The sequence below is a fragment of the Suricata suricatta genome, chromosome 10 (genome assembly GCF_006229205.1).
Source record: "Suricata suricatta isolate VVHF042 chromosome 10, meerkat_22Aug2017_6uvM2_HiC, whole genome shotgun sequence".
Classification (NCBI taxonomy): Eukaryota; Metazoa; Chordata; class Mammalia; order Carnivora; family Herpestidae; genus Suricata; species Suricata suricatta.
Window position 1 is genome coordinate 97,374,550 of NC_043709.1, and position 16,066 is coordinate 97,390,615.

Below are 16,066 nucleotides of genomic sequence, written 5' to 3' on the forward strand. Positions count from 1 at the left end.
GCAAGCTGTTGTGGGGCACCGGGCTCTGCCGACACCCTTGGGAGTGAAGGTGGCATGCCTAACGGTTTGAGAACGGCCCGAAGGTGCCGTTAGGAGGCGCTCGCGAAGCTGCAGCAGGAATTCCCGCCCTCTCCGTTACATGCCCCAGTAACCCCGGCGCGCCTGCGACCGAGAGTAACCTCGCGGTCTGGTGACGGACCCCCCCCCCGCCCCCGACTCTCGCCTGCTCCCAGCTCAGCCAATGGGAAGGCAGCGCACAAGCCTGCCGGACACTAGCCCTCACCGACTCCTCCCCCAAGCAGTTAGAACCGAGTTGTACAATCACCTCGCCGCCGGCTTTAGACTTTTCCAATCGCAACTCAAGTTCCCGATCTTAAGCCCCGCCCTTCAGCCTACCCCGCGTTATTTCTCAGCGGGAGTCACCTTTGCTTTACAAACGTTCAGATCCGCCCCCTGCTTACCTTGCTGGGTTAGGCCCCGCCCTCCTCCCGGATGGACCAATAGCCGGAGGAGCCTGGAGCCACTGGGCGGGCCTGCAGCCAATGCGCACGCCGTGGGCGGGCTCCGGGCCGGAATTGGGGGTGAAGCTACAGCGTTGTGCCCACATTCGGGGCGCGCGGAGCTGGGGGGTCCCTGGGGGACGCCCGGAGCTAAGATGGCGTCTGCAGCTGAGGGGGACGTGGGGACGGTGGCGGAGCTGGCGAGGGTGCTGCGGTGGGGTTTCGAGGAGCTAAGCCTTAACAAGTTGGCGACGTCCCTGGGCGCGTCGGAACAGGCGCTGCGGCTCATCATCTCCATCTTTATGGGTAAGGACCCTCCTGCCTTGCTCCGCCCCCTCGCGGAGTCCCTGAGGAATAGTGACGTGACCTCCCCCACTTTCCGGAGCCACCCAGGAGGGCTTTGTGGGGTGCGGATGTGGATCCTAAATCACACCAACCAGGTATCGAGGAAGACAAGTCTTTTCTCGAGTCTGGGGGTGCCGTGCCCTCTGAACCTCTTCACGTTTCTCTTCGACCCTCTTTCAGAAGGACTCCTTCTGGCCCCTCATTTGGAGCCACCACCGTCTCATCGTGTCATGATCTACCCCATGTCCCCACGACCTATCCTTATTTGTCTCTCTCTTGAGTTCTACGCTCTGTCCATGTGTACTGCTGTCTGTTATTGATATCAACTCTCACACATGCGCGCTTCTTGTGGTAGGCAAAGGCCCCCTAACTTAGGTATTAGCTTTGTGGGCTCTTAAGCCCCATATTCTGTACTTCCATATTAGGAGCCTTTTTCTGCATTGCCAGCTTCCATTATACTTCTCTTTTCTATCTTGTTTCTAATATTTTCTTCTTATACCATACTGATTCCCCCACCCTTAACCACTCATCTGTCATTTACCCTGGAATATTATTTTAATACTGGGTTTGGGAAACAGGACTGACAACCCCCTTAAAAACTATGCTACACCAAGCGTTTATTACCCGTATGGTTCAAAGGATGTGATGTGTCTGACTTTATGTCACAACAAGCTATATTATAAATGGTTTATAGGCTTTTTTTTTTTACTGCATCTTTCTTCCATGGTTTTTAATACATGGAAGCTGTATAGCAGAATGATTTAAAAAAAAAAAAAAAGTGTGGACTTGGAAGGCAAGCAAGTCAGACCCAGCCCCGCTGATGCTTGCAAACTGTGGGACCCTGGGCAAGTCACTTAACCTCTCTGGGCCTCTATTTTCTTACCTATGCAATGAAAATAAGGTGTACCTAATAAGACTGCTTTAAAGCCCTGTAAGAGTTAAGAGGTCAAGATCTGATGCAGTAGTTGGAAGGTTTTATGAAGGTTATGGCGCTTCAGGACAGCAGGGGTGGGGAAGAACTAACCAAACAGCTCTAGGACAAGAGCAGATTAGAGATCAGAGTCACAGGAAGTTTGAAATAAAAGTTGGGCAGATGTGCCTTAAATGCCAGAAAGAAGTTTGTAATGTATCCAGTAGTCAGTAAAGACACAGACATATAATATCACCTAAGGGTGTTAACTGGATCTAGATAATGTGAGAGGCATTAATTCATATTTAAACAACCTTGGCAACTAATATAATTGTTACTTGCCTTTTGCATATAAAACCAAGGTGATCTTCCTTTCTTCCGGCTGAAGGTCACCTTTTCCCTCCCTCATACAATTGTTAAGTTTTAGAGGTGAAAGGGACCTCATGTCTCTTAGATCTGACCCAGATGTATCAACATTCCAGTCGAGGGTTCTTTGTACCGCACCGGCTTTGAACTTCTACTCCTTCCTTCAGTCTTGTTTCTGACCCAGTTATTTGTTGGGGTTGTAATTGGCAATTAAGAGTGTTTACATTCATTAGTTTGGAAGCTCACTGTTGATTTCTCAACTATAAATTAAGAACGCAACACAGGTAGCAACAAATTATTAGGGGCAACCTGTTAAATTGAGCGAGGGCCAGAATTAGGACTTGGAATTTGTCCCTTTTTTGCTGACATATTCAAATACTGCCTGTATGTTCCTGGTGGGCTACTGCTCTGTACTGTGCTGGGGCATCCAACTTACTGGGACATCCTTCTCTCCTCATTACCATGTGTTATCAAGTGATAAACACTTGGTGTAATACATCTGCCACACTCCTGAGACCCTTGCCATTCTACCGTTTCCCAGCTCCTCCCTTCTTATCTCACATGCGCTGTTGGCCTTCAGTAACTCTAGGTTTCTTATGTTTACATTGACTTGGGGTTTCGTGTTGCCTCCTATCAGCCATAACTCTTCCAAGAGTGTGTTTTCTAGGTGTGGTTTAAACCTATACATGCAAACGCAAATTGGTAAGCTTGACACTTTCCTGGAGGAAAGAGTACATTCTGGTGTAAATGTTTTTCTTACAAAGTTATTGTCATGTCTGTGTATTGTAACCTAGAAACCAGTAGCCTTTCAGTAATGGAGTGTCTGGTTCTGGAACTCCACTGTATGCGGGAACTGGGATACTGGAGGAAATCCTTGTCAGACGTACCAAAAAAGGCCTGTAATCCAAAATGATTTCTGACTCCCTTTCTACTACTTGAAGATTAATTTGTGTTAAAAGCACTTAAATGCAGATACCGCAAGGGAAGAATTAGGTATATCAAGATTCACATTGTTTTCTAATTTTTTTTAATGTCTTTATTATTTTTATTTTGAGAGACAGAGACAGAGAGCGAGCCAGGGAGGGAGAGACGGAGAGGGAGACACAGAATCTGAAGCAGGCTCCAGGCTCTGAGCTCTCAGCACAGAGCCAGATGTGGGGCTCGAACTCACGGAGTGTGAGATTATGACCTGAGCTGAAGTCTGCTGCTCAACAGACTGGGCCACCCAGGCGCCCCAAGCATTGACATTTTAAAGTATGAATGACTTTTAATTTAGTAGTCTCATTGCTCTTTCTTAACATCTTTTCCTACTTTAGTTCTGTGTACTGATCTTGGGGTAGGCCAGAGATCATAAAAGCAGTAGCTTTCAAATCTTTGTGACTCAGGCCCATGGTGAGAAATATGTTTTATATCCTGACCCAGTACACATGTACGTTTATATATGTATTTGAAACAAGAGTTTCAGGAAACATTACTTATCCTTAAATATGCAGTGTGTTTTTCTATTTTGTTTTTAGTAGTGTTTATGACCCATTAAATTGATTTCATGACCTATTAATGGATTACAAGTAGGTTGAAAAATCCTGAGTTAGAAGCTGTAATTTTTAATATTCAGCACTTCAAGGAAAGGATAAGCTCATGAGAACTAATGCATTAGAGTATTTTGGACAGCCAGAAGACGCCATTAAAGTGATGTGTCTATGTTTGTTCTTTGTGTGATTGTAAGGAACTTGGTGGCAGATGAACTTTGCTATGTTGCTGGCAAATACTACCAGAAAACATCAACATCCCCCCCTCAACAACTGGGGCCTCATCACTCCTTAGGATACTTAATAACATGAATTTTTGCAAATAAACCCAACAGAATATGCACCTACTGTGAGTTAAGCCCTGCGCCTGAGCCTGCCAGGACGGGGGCATTTCAACAGCATGACCAAGAGAGCCAGGCACTCAAAACGTATGGCGCACGGTTAGAGGGGAGGGAATGGGCATAAGTACTCTAATAACCACAATAAAAGGCAGAAGTCCAAGTGCCATGAGACAGTTACAAAGGTTGATGAGATTGAAAGATTGGACTTTTAATGAACTGTGAAAGCTATTTAGGTTCCAGCAGACTAAGACAGTAAGATAGAAGGAATAGAGTGGGCAAAGGTGTTGAGATAGGAATGTGTGGTGCCACGGTCAAGGAACAGGAAGTAGTCCACTTGGACTAAAGCAGGAGTTAAATAGAGAAGTGGTGGAAATAAGACTGGAAAGTCAGGTCGTAGCCTGGAAAGCCAAGGTAGGGGGGACAGGTAAGGGGAAAGCCAAGGATAGGGAACCACTAGAGGTATTTGAAAGGGAAATAATGTGAACAGAGCTGTATTAGGAAGATAACACAGCATAGGGTGATTTGAAGTAGACACAGACAAGAAGTTGGGAAGCCAATGAGGAAGAACAGTGATCTAGATGGTTATGTTGGCTTGGAAGCAAAGTAGTTGCACCAAGAGGGGAGCATCAGGATTTCATGTGTGATATTTTAGGAACACAGAATCTTTTTTTCTCTTTAATTTCTATTTTAGAGAGAAAGCATGAGCAAGGGAGAGGGGCAGAGAGAGAATCTTAAGCAGGCTCCACACTTAGACACAGAGCTCCATCCCATGACCTTGAGATCATGACCTGAGACTAAATCGAGTCAGACACTCAACTGACTGAGCCATTCACACACACCCTGGAACACAGAATCTCTTGAAAGGTAGATTCTATATGCACGTTCGTCTACGCAGCTGCTCATGTGAGAAATCTAAGAACCAGCCTTGCTACTTCCTTTAACTCTCTCCTCACTTCCCAGTCCCCAAGTCCTTCAATACCACCTCTGCATTGTGTCTCAAATACATCTACTTTCCTCCACCACAGCTGCTGACTGTCACCAGAACCACACGAGCAGCCTCCTGACTGGTCTCTAATTCTGTCCTTATCCCTCCCAAAGCACAGAGGGCTGCTGCTGTGCCTCTCCTGCTCAGAACTCTTGGGAGGCTTCCATACGTGATTATTAAGCCCCTGCTTGCTGTTCCAGCCTCATCTCAAGCAAGTTCACAACTTTTTTTTTAATAATTTTTTTTGAGAGAGGGTGGGGGATAGATGGAGAGGCTCTATGCTCAGTGGGGCCCACAACCTAAGACCCTGACCCTGACCTGAGCTGAAGCCTAGAGTCAGACAGGCAACCGACTGAGCCACCCAGGTGCCCCTCACAACGTTTTTTTAGCCACACGGCCTTAAGGCATTAAGCTCTTTCATACCTTGGGGCCTGTGTACCTGCTAACGCAGCTGCCTAGAATTTTCTTCATTCATTCACCTGACAGACTTCTTTCGTCTTCAGGTCTCAGTTCAACTTGTCACTCCTTCTTCTGAGAGTTCTTTTCCTGCCTCTTACTTTATATGATGTCCCCTGTTGCACTTTCTCATACTGACTGAAATTTCCTCCCAAGTGTATATTCCAATTTGTAATTATATGTTTGTAGATGAGACCAGAAACCACATAAGTTTTGTTCACCACAGTATTCTCAGAGTTTAACACAGTACCTGGGTTATAGAAGAAGGCTCAAGAAGTATTTGTCAAATATGTGAATGTATGAATGAATGCCTTGGCAACTGAATAAATGGAGGATAAAGAAGTAGTTTAAAAAAAAAAAAACTCAGTCCATGGAGCGCTTAGGTGGCTCAGTCAGTTAAGCATCTGACTTCATTTCAGGTCATGATCTCACAGTTTGTGAGTTCAAGACCCATATCAGGCTCTGTGCTGACAGCTCAGAGCCTGGAGCCTGCTTCAGATTCTGTGTCTCCCTCTCTCTCTGCCCCTCCCTCATTCATGCTCACTCGCTCTCTTTCTGTCTCTCTCTCAAGAATAAATAAACATTTAAATAAAATAAAATAAAAATTAAATTAAATTTAAAAAATAAAATAAAATAAAATAAACTCAGTCCGGATAGGGCACCTAGATGACTCAGTTAAGCAATCTGACTTCCCCTGGGGTCGTGATCTCACAGTTCGTGGGTTGGAGCCCCGCATCAGGGTCTCTACTGTCAGGGTGGAGCCTGCTTCATCCTCTGTCTCCTCTCTCTGCTCCTCCTCCGCACCCCCCCCACCCTCTCTCTCTCTTTCTTTCTCTCTCTCCCACACTCTCAAAAATAAATAAACATTAAAAAAAAAATGCAGTCTAGGGTGCCTGGCTGGCATAGTTGGTAGAGCATGTGACTCTTGATCTCAGGGTTTTAAGTTTGAGCCCCAAACTGCACGTAGAGATTACTTAAAAAACTAAAATCTTGGGGTGCCTGAGTGGCTCAATTAGTTAGGTGTCTGATTTGACTCAAGTCATGATCTCACAATTCGTGAGTTTGAGCCCCACATCGGGCTCTGTGCTGACAGCTCAGAGCCTGGAGCCTGCTTCAGACTCTGTCTCTCTTTTTTTTTTTTTTAAGTTTTATTTATTTTTGATACACAGAGAGTCAGAGCATGACAGGGGAGGGGCAGAGAGAGAAGGAGACACAGAACCGGAAGCAGGCTCCAGGCTCTGAGCTGGCTGTCAGCAGAGAGCCTGATGCGGGGCTCGAACCCACGAACGTGAGATCTGACCTGAGCCGAAGTCGGAGGCTTAACCAACTGAGCCACCCAGGCGCCCCAGACTCTGTCTCCCTCACTCTCTGTGCCCCTCCCCCACTTGCTCTCTGTCTCAAAAATAAAAACTAAAAAATGTTTTAAATAATAAGTAAAAATAAATAAATAAATAATAAATAAAGTCTTTAAAAAAACACAGCTCAGTCCTTCTACTGGGTGGCTGGGAAGATGACATCTCACAAATGCAGAGAGGTCAAGAGGAGTGTCAGGTACCGTTCAGTGCCAGCAGTGGTCTAGTTTTAGATTTGCTTTAGACTCCAAGGGCAACTCCAGGTGTCTTAAGAGTTGTGAAACCCAGTCTTAAGTTCAGGAGAGAAAGTGGACTAAATATAGTGTTAGGAGTCAATATTGGCATCATAATTGAATCAGAGAGGGAATGAAATGCCATGGAAAAGCTTATGCAGGAGAGAAGAGAACCCAATTCTTGTTGACTGAGAATGTTAACATTACCACCCCATGTTGATAATAACAACTGCTAGCATTTATTAAGGATTTGATACGTACCAGACACAGCTACCCAACTCTAAAGTGTCTGCTACCACCCTGGGATTGCAGAGTGTGGGGGTGGGAAAGATAAATGCCTTGGGTATCCTTTTCACTTCCGTGGTTAAACCAATATGTAATCAAAACATGAACTACCTCTCAGGGTCTAAAGCTGGAGCTGGCCAAATGGAGCAGATAGCAACCTGCTTAGTGTGAGTGTTCTCTAGTCCTGGCCATGACTGTGTCTTGGCTATTAGACTGGTCAGAAACTGCACTTAACGAGTACAGATTCATTCCTTAGAGGTTCAGGTTAGCCTCACTAAGGTTAACAACCTTGAAAATCAAAGCAGGTCCTACAGTTCAGTTCCCTTTGGATCAAAGTCAGGTCTGGTCGTTCAGAAGTAAGTCTGTTATTCAGTGCAAAAAAGCCTTCTTCAGGTAGCACTGAACTTACAATGTGAAGAGACCAAAGCCAAGCCAGATGGAAATTAAACAGCATTAACTAAACAGATGGAACTTTTGACCATACAAAGCAGAATCCAGACCTTCTACTACTAAAAACCAACGGGGTTGTCTTAGATGACTTTTAAGCCTTCCTCCAATTCTAGAAGTCTAGGTATAGTCTGCATTTTTAGACTTTATCTTTATTCTGATTCATAGCCACAGATTTTATCATTATCTAAATCTTCCTGTTTGGAGATTTCTTTTAAATATATTTTTCCAACTCCTTTTTATCTGCACTACAATATCGTACATGTAAAAAAAAAAAACTTCAAGTTTTGAATGCCTGTATTACTTACTTTTTTTTTTTTTAGGTTTATTTATTTTGAGAGAGAGAGAGGCAGATAGAGAATCCCAAGTAGGCTCTGCAGTGTTAGCATGGAGCCCCACGCAGGGCTTGAACTCAAGAATCATGAAATCATGACCTTAGCCAAGATCATTTGATCTGCGCTGATGGCACAGAAACTGCTTGGGATACTGTCTCTCTCTCTCCCTCTCTCTCTGCCCCTTCCCTGCTAGTGCTCACGTGCTTGCGCTCTCTCAAAATAAATAAACTTAAAAAAATATATTTATAGGCACCTGTTGTCTCTGTTGGTTAAGCATCCAACTTCCGCTCAGGTCATGATCTCACAGTTTGTGGGTTCAAGCCCTGTGTCAGCCTCTTCGCTGACACCTCACAACCTGGAGCCTGCTTCAAATTCTGTGTTTCCCTCATTCTCTGCCCTTCCCCTGCTTGTGCTCGCTCTCGCTCTCTCTCGCTCAAAAATAAACAAAAAAAAAAGAAATACAAAACTAAGAAACAGAATGACTCCATTAAAACAATATTTGCATATCTTTTTTTTTTTTTTTTTTTTAAGAATCATTGGGGTGCCCCGGTGGCTCAGTCAGTTAAACCTCTGACTTCAGCTCAGGTCATGATCTCACAGTCGTGGGTTCAAGCCCCACGTCGGGCTCTGTGCTGACAGCTCAGAGCCTGGAGCCTGCTTCTGCTGCTGTGTCTCCCTCTCTCTCTGACCCTCCCCTGCTCACACTCTGGGTCTGTCTCTCTCAAAAATAAACATTAAAAATAAATAAAAATAAAAAAGAATCATTTATTTGCAGAGGCATGTGTAAATTTGGGCCCATGAGATGATATGCACAAGCTAATTTAACAAAAATAATCATATACCCCCTGACATTAAATATGTCTGGGTGGGGGCGCCTGGGTGGCTCAGTCGGTTAAGCCTCCGACTTCAGCTCAGGTCAGATCTCACGTCCGTGGGTTCGAGCCCCGCGTCAGGCTCTGTGCTGACAGCTAGTTCAGAGCCTGGAGCCTGCTTCAGTTCTGTGTCTCCTTCTCTCTGCCCTTCCCCCTCTCGTGCTCTGTCTCTCTCTATCAAAAATAAATAAAACATTAAAATAAATAAATAAATAAATAAATATGTCTGGGTGGCCATCAGAACTCACCAGATGTGTTCAGTACAAGTCTTTTAAAAATGGGATTGGTCTTCAAAAAAGAAATGGCATTTCAGCTGAACCTTAAAGGTTATGGAAGATTCAAGTAAGGGAGAGACGAGAGAGGAAGCTTTCCAGCAGCAGAGAATAATGAACATGTCTGTGGAGATCAGGAAGAGTGAGAAAAACCTGAGGAACAGCAAATGGTCCAGTTTGATCGGAACACTAGAGGATCCATAAAGGAAAGGGAGAGAGAAACCTGACAGACCTTTCAGGTAGGTCAGGGGTGAAACGACAGAGTAAGGTAGTAGGATGTGTATTATCTTTAGAGACCTGCAAGCCAGATTCTGGATCAAGTATGTACCTGCCGTGTCACCATAGACTAATTATTAAATTTCAACCACCCATTTTCTCATGTTCCCAAAGGCCAATATTACCAAAGAATTGAGGTTAAGGATTAAGCCGTTTATCTGATATTTAAATTGGATTTAAATCCTAATAAGCAACAATATTTTGAAACAAATGTGACATTTTCATGAATTTAATGTAGTCATCAAAGAAGTGTTTTATTTCTAGAGAACTGCTTAGGCATAACCTTTGTGCGGATGCATTCATTCTTCTCTGCTCCGTAAAGTTTGAGAAGCTCATTAGGGTGTGAGGACTGAATGAGATAAAATATATCAACATTTGGGGCACCTGGGTGGCTCAGTCTGTTAAGTGTCTAACTCTTGACTTCGGCTCAGGTTATGACTTCACGGTTCCTGAGATCAAACCCCACATTAGGCTCTGCACTGATAGCACGGAGCCTGTTTGGGATTGTCTCTCCCCTGCTCATGCATGCACTCTTTCAAAGTACATAAACTTAAAAACTTTTTTTTTAATGTTTTATTTATTTTTGATACAGAGAGAGACAGAGCATGAGAGGGGGAGAGGCAGAGAGAGAAGGAGACACAACCAAAAGCAGGCTCCAGGCTCTGAGCTAGCTGTCAGCACAGAGCCCGACGCGGGGCTCGAACCCACGAACATGAGATCTGACCTGAGCCGAAGCCGGAGACTTAACCAACTGAGCCACCCAGGCGCCCCAAGAAGTGTAAACTTTTGACCAAGTGTAACCCAAGGTAGTTTTAGGTCTACCCCAGACCTACTGAAGATAGGGCCTGATGATCTGTGTTTTAACACACCCTCTAGGTTATAGGGACCGCCCTGAAGTTTGAGGATCACTGGTTTATTTCTTCCGGTAGCTTTTTGTAATACTTAACCTCCCCATAGTATCATAAGCTTTTTGAAATGTTGTTGTATCCTGTGATCTTTCGGATAAAATGCTCTCAGATTCTTATTGCTTAGTTTTCCCCATTTGCCAACATCACTTGTTATTCTTTAAATATTATTATTGTTACCAATCATACTGTTAATGTTATTATAACAATGATATTACTATATCATCATCATCTTCATTTTCTAACTAACATCATTATCTCCACCATCTGTTTTGCACTTTTGATCAGAAGGTTAAATATAGACCAGGGTTTGGTTTTGTTTTTTGGTATAAGGTTGTTGGACTAAGAGTTCCGTCTTTCCCCTTCTGTCTTGCATCAGCCACCTCAAGTAGTATAGCGGTCTCCGAATCAATTGCCTCATGTTTTCTTAATACAATTGATAAACTGACTTGTAGCTCTAACTATGTGCGCTCCTTGCGGCTAGGCTGTCCTTCCCAAGCACAGAGTTTTTAAGGTAGGGGTGTGTGTGTGTGTGTGTGTTGACATTTTTTCAGCAGTTGCTCAAGTCCAGGGCCAAGAGATTTAGGGCCCACCTGGAGTTTTCATAGTGAAACAGTAGTAGCTCCCTAGGGGCCTCTAAGCCTATCTGTGCTTCGTGCAGCCCAGAACATGTTGTATACAGCTTTATTTCTACCCCGTTTTCAAAATGGGAAGAGTAGGGGGCGTGTAAGACACTAAAAATAAGGATAAGAAATTTCTGAATAAGAATTGCCTTGGGGCTTAAAATGGACTGGTTTTTAAATCCAAGCTCCTCTCCACACAAGTACTGGTGGCTTTGAAGATAAAGTCAGATTCATTAAATTCTGGACACCTTGCACAAAGTCCTCTAAGAACCATATATACCAAATTGTTAGTGATGGAGGCTTCTGATGGAAATGCCGCTGCATTCTAGCTGCAGGGACATTTGTCAGAAAGCAGGTAGAAAATCAGGCCAGAAATGACCAGACCCAGGTTTTGTTCTTGACTCATGTGATGTCACCAAGTAGACTATTTAAATGCCCCACTCCAAGCATGGGCTATGTTAAAATTAAAAATAAAAAGTGTTTGTCAATTAAAGATGCATTTCAGTACCAAATATTCGTGTTGCTATGGGATTTTCATAAGAAAGGCATACATGGTCATTCTGCTGCATAAAATAAAAGCAGTGAGATAGTAATGTTGTAGGCAGCTTACTATAAAAAAATAGAGGATTCATGTATATATATTATATACAGATCTGAGGAAGATATGAGATCCCAGGGGGTTAATGCACTGATCACTGTATATTTGTAAATGCTGTGATGAGAAGTGGCGTCCGAGTAGATATGGTAAATGCCTCATAGTTCCTGAGGTTTTGGATTTCTGCTGTGACAGCAATTCTAAACTCAGATACACTTGGACACCACTCTATATCACTGTCTATAAATAAAGAACTTCTGCTTGTAAGCCAGCAAGCCAAGGCCAACTGGAATGGTGCCCTTTAAGTTTCCCATGACATACACCTCTGACAAAAGGGAGAAAGATCGATTATAGTTAGAGTACAAATAAAGTGGGGCTCTGACTAAAAATATCAAACCATTAGTGCTACTAGAAGTCCTCACTCTTTAGCCAAAGGATAACCTTACTGCACTCTTTAATTCTTCATTGATTCTTCTGAAACAGTAGTCAACAAAAGCAAAACTAGGAACTAGCTGCCATGCAATTAATATTATTTATACTAAGAACCTAACATAATTATGGGGACCCAGATCATCATATCGCCAGAAGCTTGAAATTGCTTCAAGTATTGCCCTCTTGTTTTATATTTTTAAAGTATTTTTATTCTAAAATACATAATTTTTAAATCTTTTTTAAAAGTCTTCCCAAATTTTCAACCAATACTAGATGCTGATAAGAAAGAAGTCTGTCATTTTCAACTTTTGTATGTCAAAGGATACTGCCAAGAAAATGAAAAGATAACCCACAGAATATGAAAATATTTGTAAATTCTACATCTGATCAGGATCTAGTGTCCGGAATATATCAAGAATTCTTATAACAACAAGAAAAAGACAAATGACTCAATTAAAAAAATGGGCAAAGGATGTGAATAGACATTTGCCTAAGGAAGACATAGTAACAGGCCAATAAGCACATAGAAAAATGCTCAACTTATTAGTCATTAGGAAAATGACAATTAAAATGACAATTACATACCACTTCACACCCACTAGTATGGCTATAATCCAAATATAAAACAAAACAGGAATAAAGTGCTGGTGAGAACGTGCAGAAATTGGAACCCTCATGCGTTACTGAAGAGAATGTAAAACAGCAGCCACTGTGGAAAACAGTTCAGCAGTTTCTCAAAGTTAAAGTTACAATATGACCTAGCGATTCCACCCCTTGTTTCTAATCACGAGAGAATCGAAAGCATACGTTCCCACAAAAACTTGTACACAAATGTTCATAGCATTATTGTAATGGCCAAAAAGTGGAAACAACCTATTTGTCCACCAACTGATGAATGAATAAACAAAATGTTATATCCATTGTAAGAATATTATTCAGCCACAAAAAGAATGAAGTACTGCTACCTGCTACAGTGTGGATGAACCTTGAAAACAGTACGCTGATGTTTTCATGATGTTAATATTATGCTAAGAAATGGCCACCTCTTGTATGATTCCATTGGCATAAAATGCCCAGAAAAGGGACTCCTCGGTGGCTCAGTCGGTTAAGCAGCTGACTCTTAATTTCGGCTCAGATCATGATCTGTCTGTTTGTGATCAACGTTATTTTTTAATGTCCAGAATAAGCAAATTCATGAAGACAGAAAGTAGGTTGGTGGTTGCTAGGGGATGAGATGGAGGGAGTGAGCCAGGAGTGCTCCGAGGGCTGGGGTTTCTCGCTAGGGTGATGGAAGTGTTCCCGCATGGGACACTGGAGATGCTTGGATAACATTAAGAATATGCCAAAATTAAGAGAATTCTGCATGTGAAAAAAGACTAAAGAGGGACTGTGTATGATCACAGGTAGAGTGAGAACCCAGCAATTAACACCTATTCAGATTCATGAGGACAATTAAGGGGTGTAATGCTGTTATCTTTCCTTCTGTTAGAATTGTAGGTATAAGAAAAGGTTTATTGTTTCATTTGCTGAAATGAAAAAAGGCTCACCTACCTTGTTTGTATTTACAAAGATCAGATTTGGCAACTCTAAACACTCCAAAGAAATTATGGTGACCAGTATTTGGGAGGGGTGGAGAAAGAGCAGCTAATTAGCCACTTGGCCCTGTGACAGGGCAACCCTTGGGCAACCTTAGGCCAGATCAAGTCACAACCGGAGCGAAGGACCCGTTTCTCCACTGAAAATCAGTGCCATAAATTCAGGGAGGGGGGGACGGGGACTCATGTTACTACACGCTAGTTAGACATTTTTGAGCGAGAACCATAACATGCAAAATCCAGAAAGCATTAAAAATGGAGGGAAAAGCATTTCAGGTCTGTACAAAGGAAGGAAGAGAAGGAAACAATAACAGAAAGGGCAGGAAAAAAATAAGAGCCAAGAAGAGGGGCAGACCAGTCGGAGAAGGGAAGGGGGCTGCGCTGTGGGGGCCTGGCCAGCCCACTGCTTCTCACTGTGTCTGTAATGGGCCTGTTTTCCCAGGTGATAAACATCTATGCTAGATGATTTCCACAGTCCTTTCCTCTCCAGAAATACACAGCTGTAGCATATGAAACAGAGGAGACCTCACCGCCACACACACCCCCCGTGGCCCCACTCCCTTCCCTTCCTGCCCTAACCCTGGCTGCATCCCCTTGTCTCCCGTAGTGTCTTGTACCCAGTGCTTCAGCCACTGTATGTAAAACCATTAATGAACAAGGAAGAAAGGTTATAGGCAGCGTGAAGCTCGCTTGCACCCTTACTCCACACGCTGAGCTAGGGGTGACAATGTATCTTGAAGTCCATGCTGACAGTCTTAGTGTCCCTTTTCCTCTTGAGAATTTGCTTCCCACATCCCACCCTTGCATCCCACATCCCAGCTGGCTCTCCCTGCCTACCAGTCACAGTCTTGTCACAGCCTTCTCAGCCTCACCCCTCCTCAGACCCGTGCTGACACTGACAGCCAGGTTCCCACCTTCACCAGCACTGCTGCTAAAATGTCCCCCACCACAACCCCCCACCAGAACTTACTTGAGGAATATGCCTGTCATTTGGAAGATCTTGGATGAAGCCCTGTACCCACGGGATTCTGGGAGTAGAAGAATTTTCTGGCATATGCCTGGTTTTGTTGTGGTGCTTGGTTTTTTGTTTTTTTTTTTAATCCAAGATTTGGGGGACTTGAAGCTTATATAATCTTGGGAACCTTTTTTAAGAAAAAGGTTACAAAAATAGCTTACAAGTTTCACAAAAACATAACCATGTGAACGTGCTGTTAGCTCCCTCCTCCACCCCCCACCACTGCCCAGAGCCTTAAATGGGGCCTATGCGAAGGACGATGAGCCTTGAAACTGAAGCTTTATTCGCTTCATGGCCAGTGGGCTTCTGGGAGTACCGGGTACAATTCACAGACCTTTAGTTTTGAAACTCGCTTTCGCCTTAATTCAGTTAAATCATAGTGAGGTGGCCAGAGGCCAAACCAGTTAAAAAAATACTCCAAGTTTAAGGTTAGGTATAGATAATGCTTATATAAAATATTTGCCCATTTGTAAATTTAAAAAAACTTTTTAATGTTTATTTATTTTTGAGAGAGAGAGAGACAGAGCATGAGCAAGGGAGGGGCAGAGAGAAAGAGGGAGACACAGAATCCAAAGCAGGCTCCAGGCTCTGAGCTGTCAGCACAGAGCCCAACACAGGGCTCAAACCATGAACTGTGAGATCCTGACCTGTGAGGTCCTGACCTGAGTTTGACACTCAACCGACTAAGCCACCCAGGCGTCCCGATATGTAAAAATTTTTTAAGTAGCCTTAAAGAAATCAGTGTGTGATATGTTTATGGATATTTTCTCTTTTAATCTATACAACAACCTGCAGATATGGCTCGCAATTTCCCTATTTCACAGATGAAGACATTGAATCTAAGTAATAGATTCATAGACAAAGAATCTAAGTAATTTGCCCAAACTGCAGAGCTGAAATGGAGAAATGCCAGTCAACAGCCTCTTTTACCTTTAACATTCTTTCAGTGCACATTTTTGTAGAATAAGTTGGAGGGGAGAACAGAATTTATCTAAAGTAACAAAAACTATGTGGCCATTTGAACAAACCGCTTAGTATGGATAACGTTCTTGACATCCCTTCTTCCATCTAATCAGACTTGAAGTACTGCGGAGGCTTGCCTTGATGTTCAGCTAACTCCTGGACTAAGAAGCTAGTGAGAATCTACTCATGTCTAACTCCTGGTATCAGGGGAAAAAAAAGAATTGGTGACGTCAAAGTCAGTCCTTTGTTGGGTCTTAACTTTTCAGCCTTTGTAGCAGATTTTACCAGTTAGCCAACACGTGCGTCTATTAATTACCAAGAGCATTAGCCTTCAATGGACCAGTTAAAGAATTACTCTTGGTAGGACTTTGGGGTGGCTCAGGCTTAAGTTTGTAATTATTTTGAGAGGGGGAGAGAAAGTGCATGCACAGGGA

General features: G+C 43.3%; 1 protein-coding gene across 2 annotated transcripts in view; it reads left to right on the forward strand.

The window, feature by feature from the left end:
* Positions 1 to 601: 601 nt before the first annotated feature.
* LPCAT3 (lysophosphatidylcholine acyltransferase 3) overlaps positions 602 to 16,066 on the forward strand; it is a 39,110-nt gene continuing 23,645 nt past the window's right edge. Inside the window, exon 1 of one of the 2 annotated variants that reach the window (XM_029954532.1) lies at positions 602 to 806. In XM_029954532.1, the coding sequence (XP_029810392.1) occupies positions 656 to 806 (151 nt within the window). In that variant the 5' untranslated portion in view covers positions 602 to 655. The remainder of the gene's footprint in view (positions 807 to 16,066) is intronic. The other variant, XM_029954530.1, reaches the window with a different exon arrangement.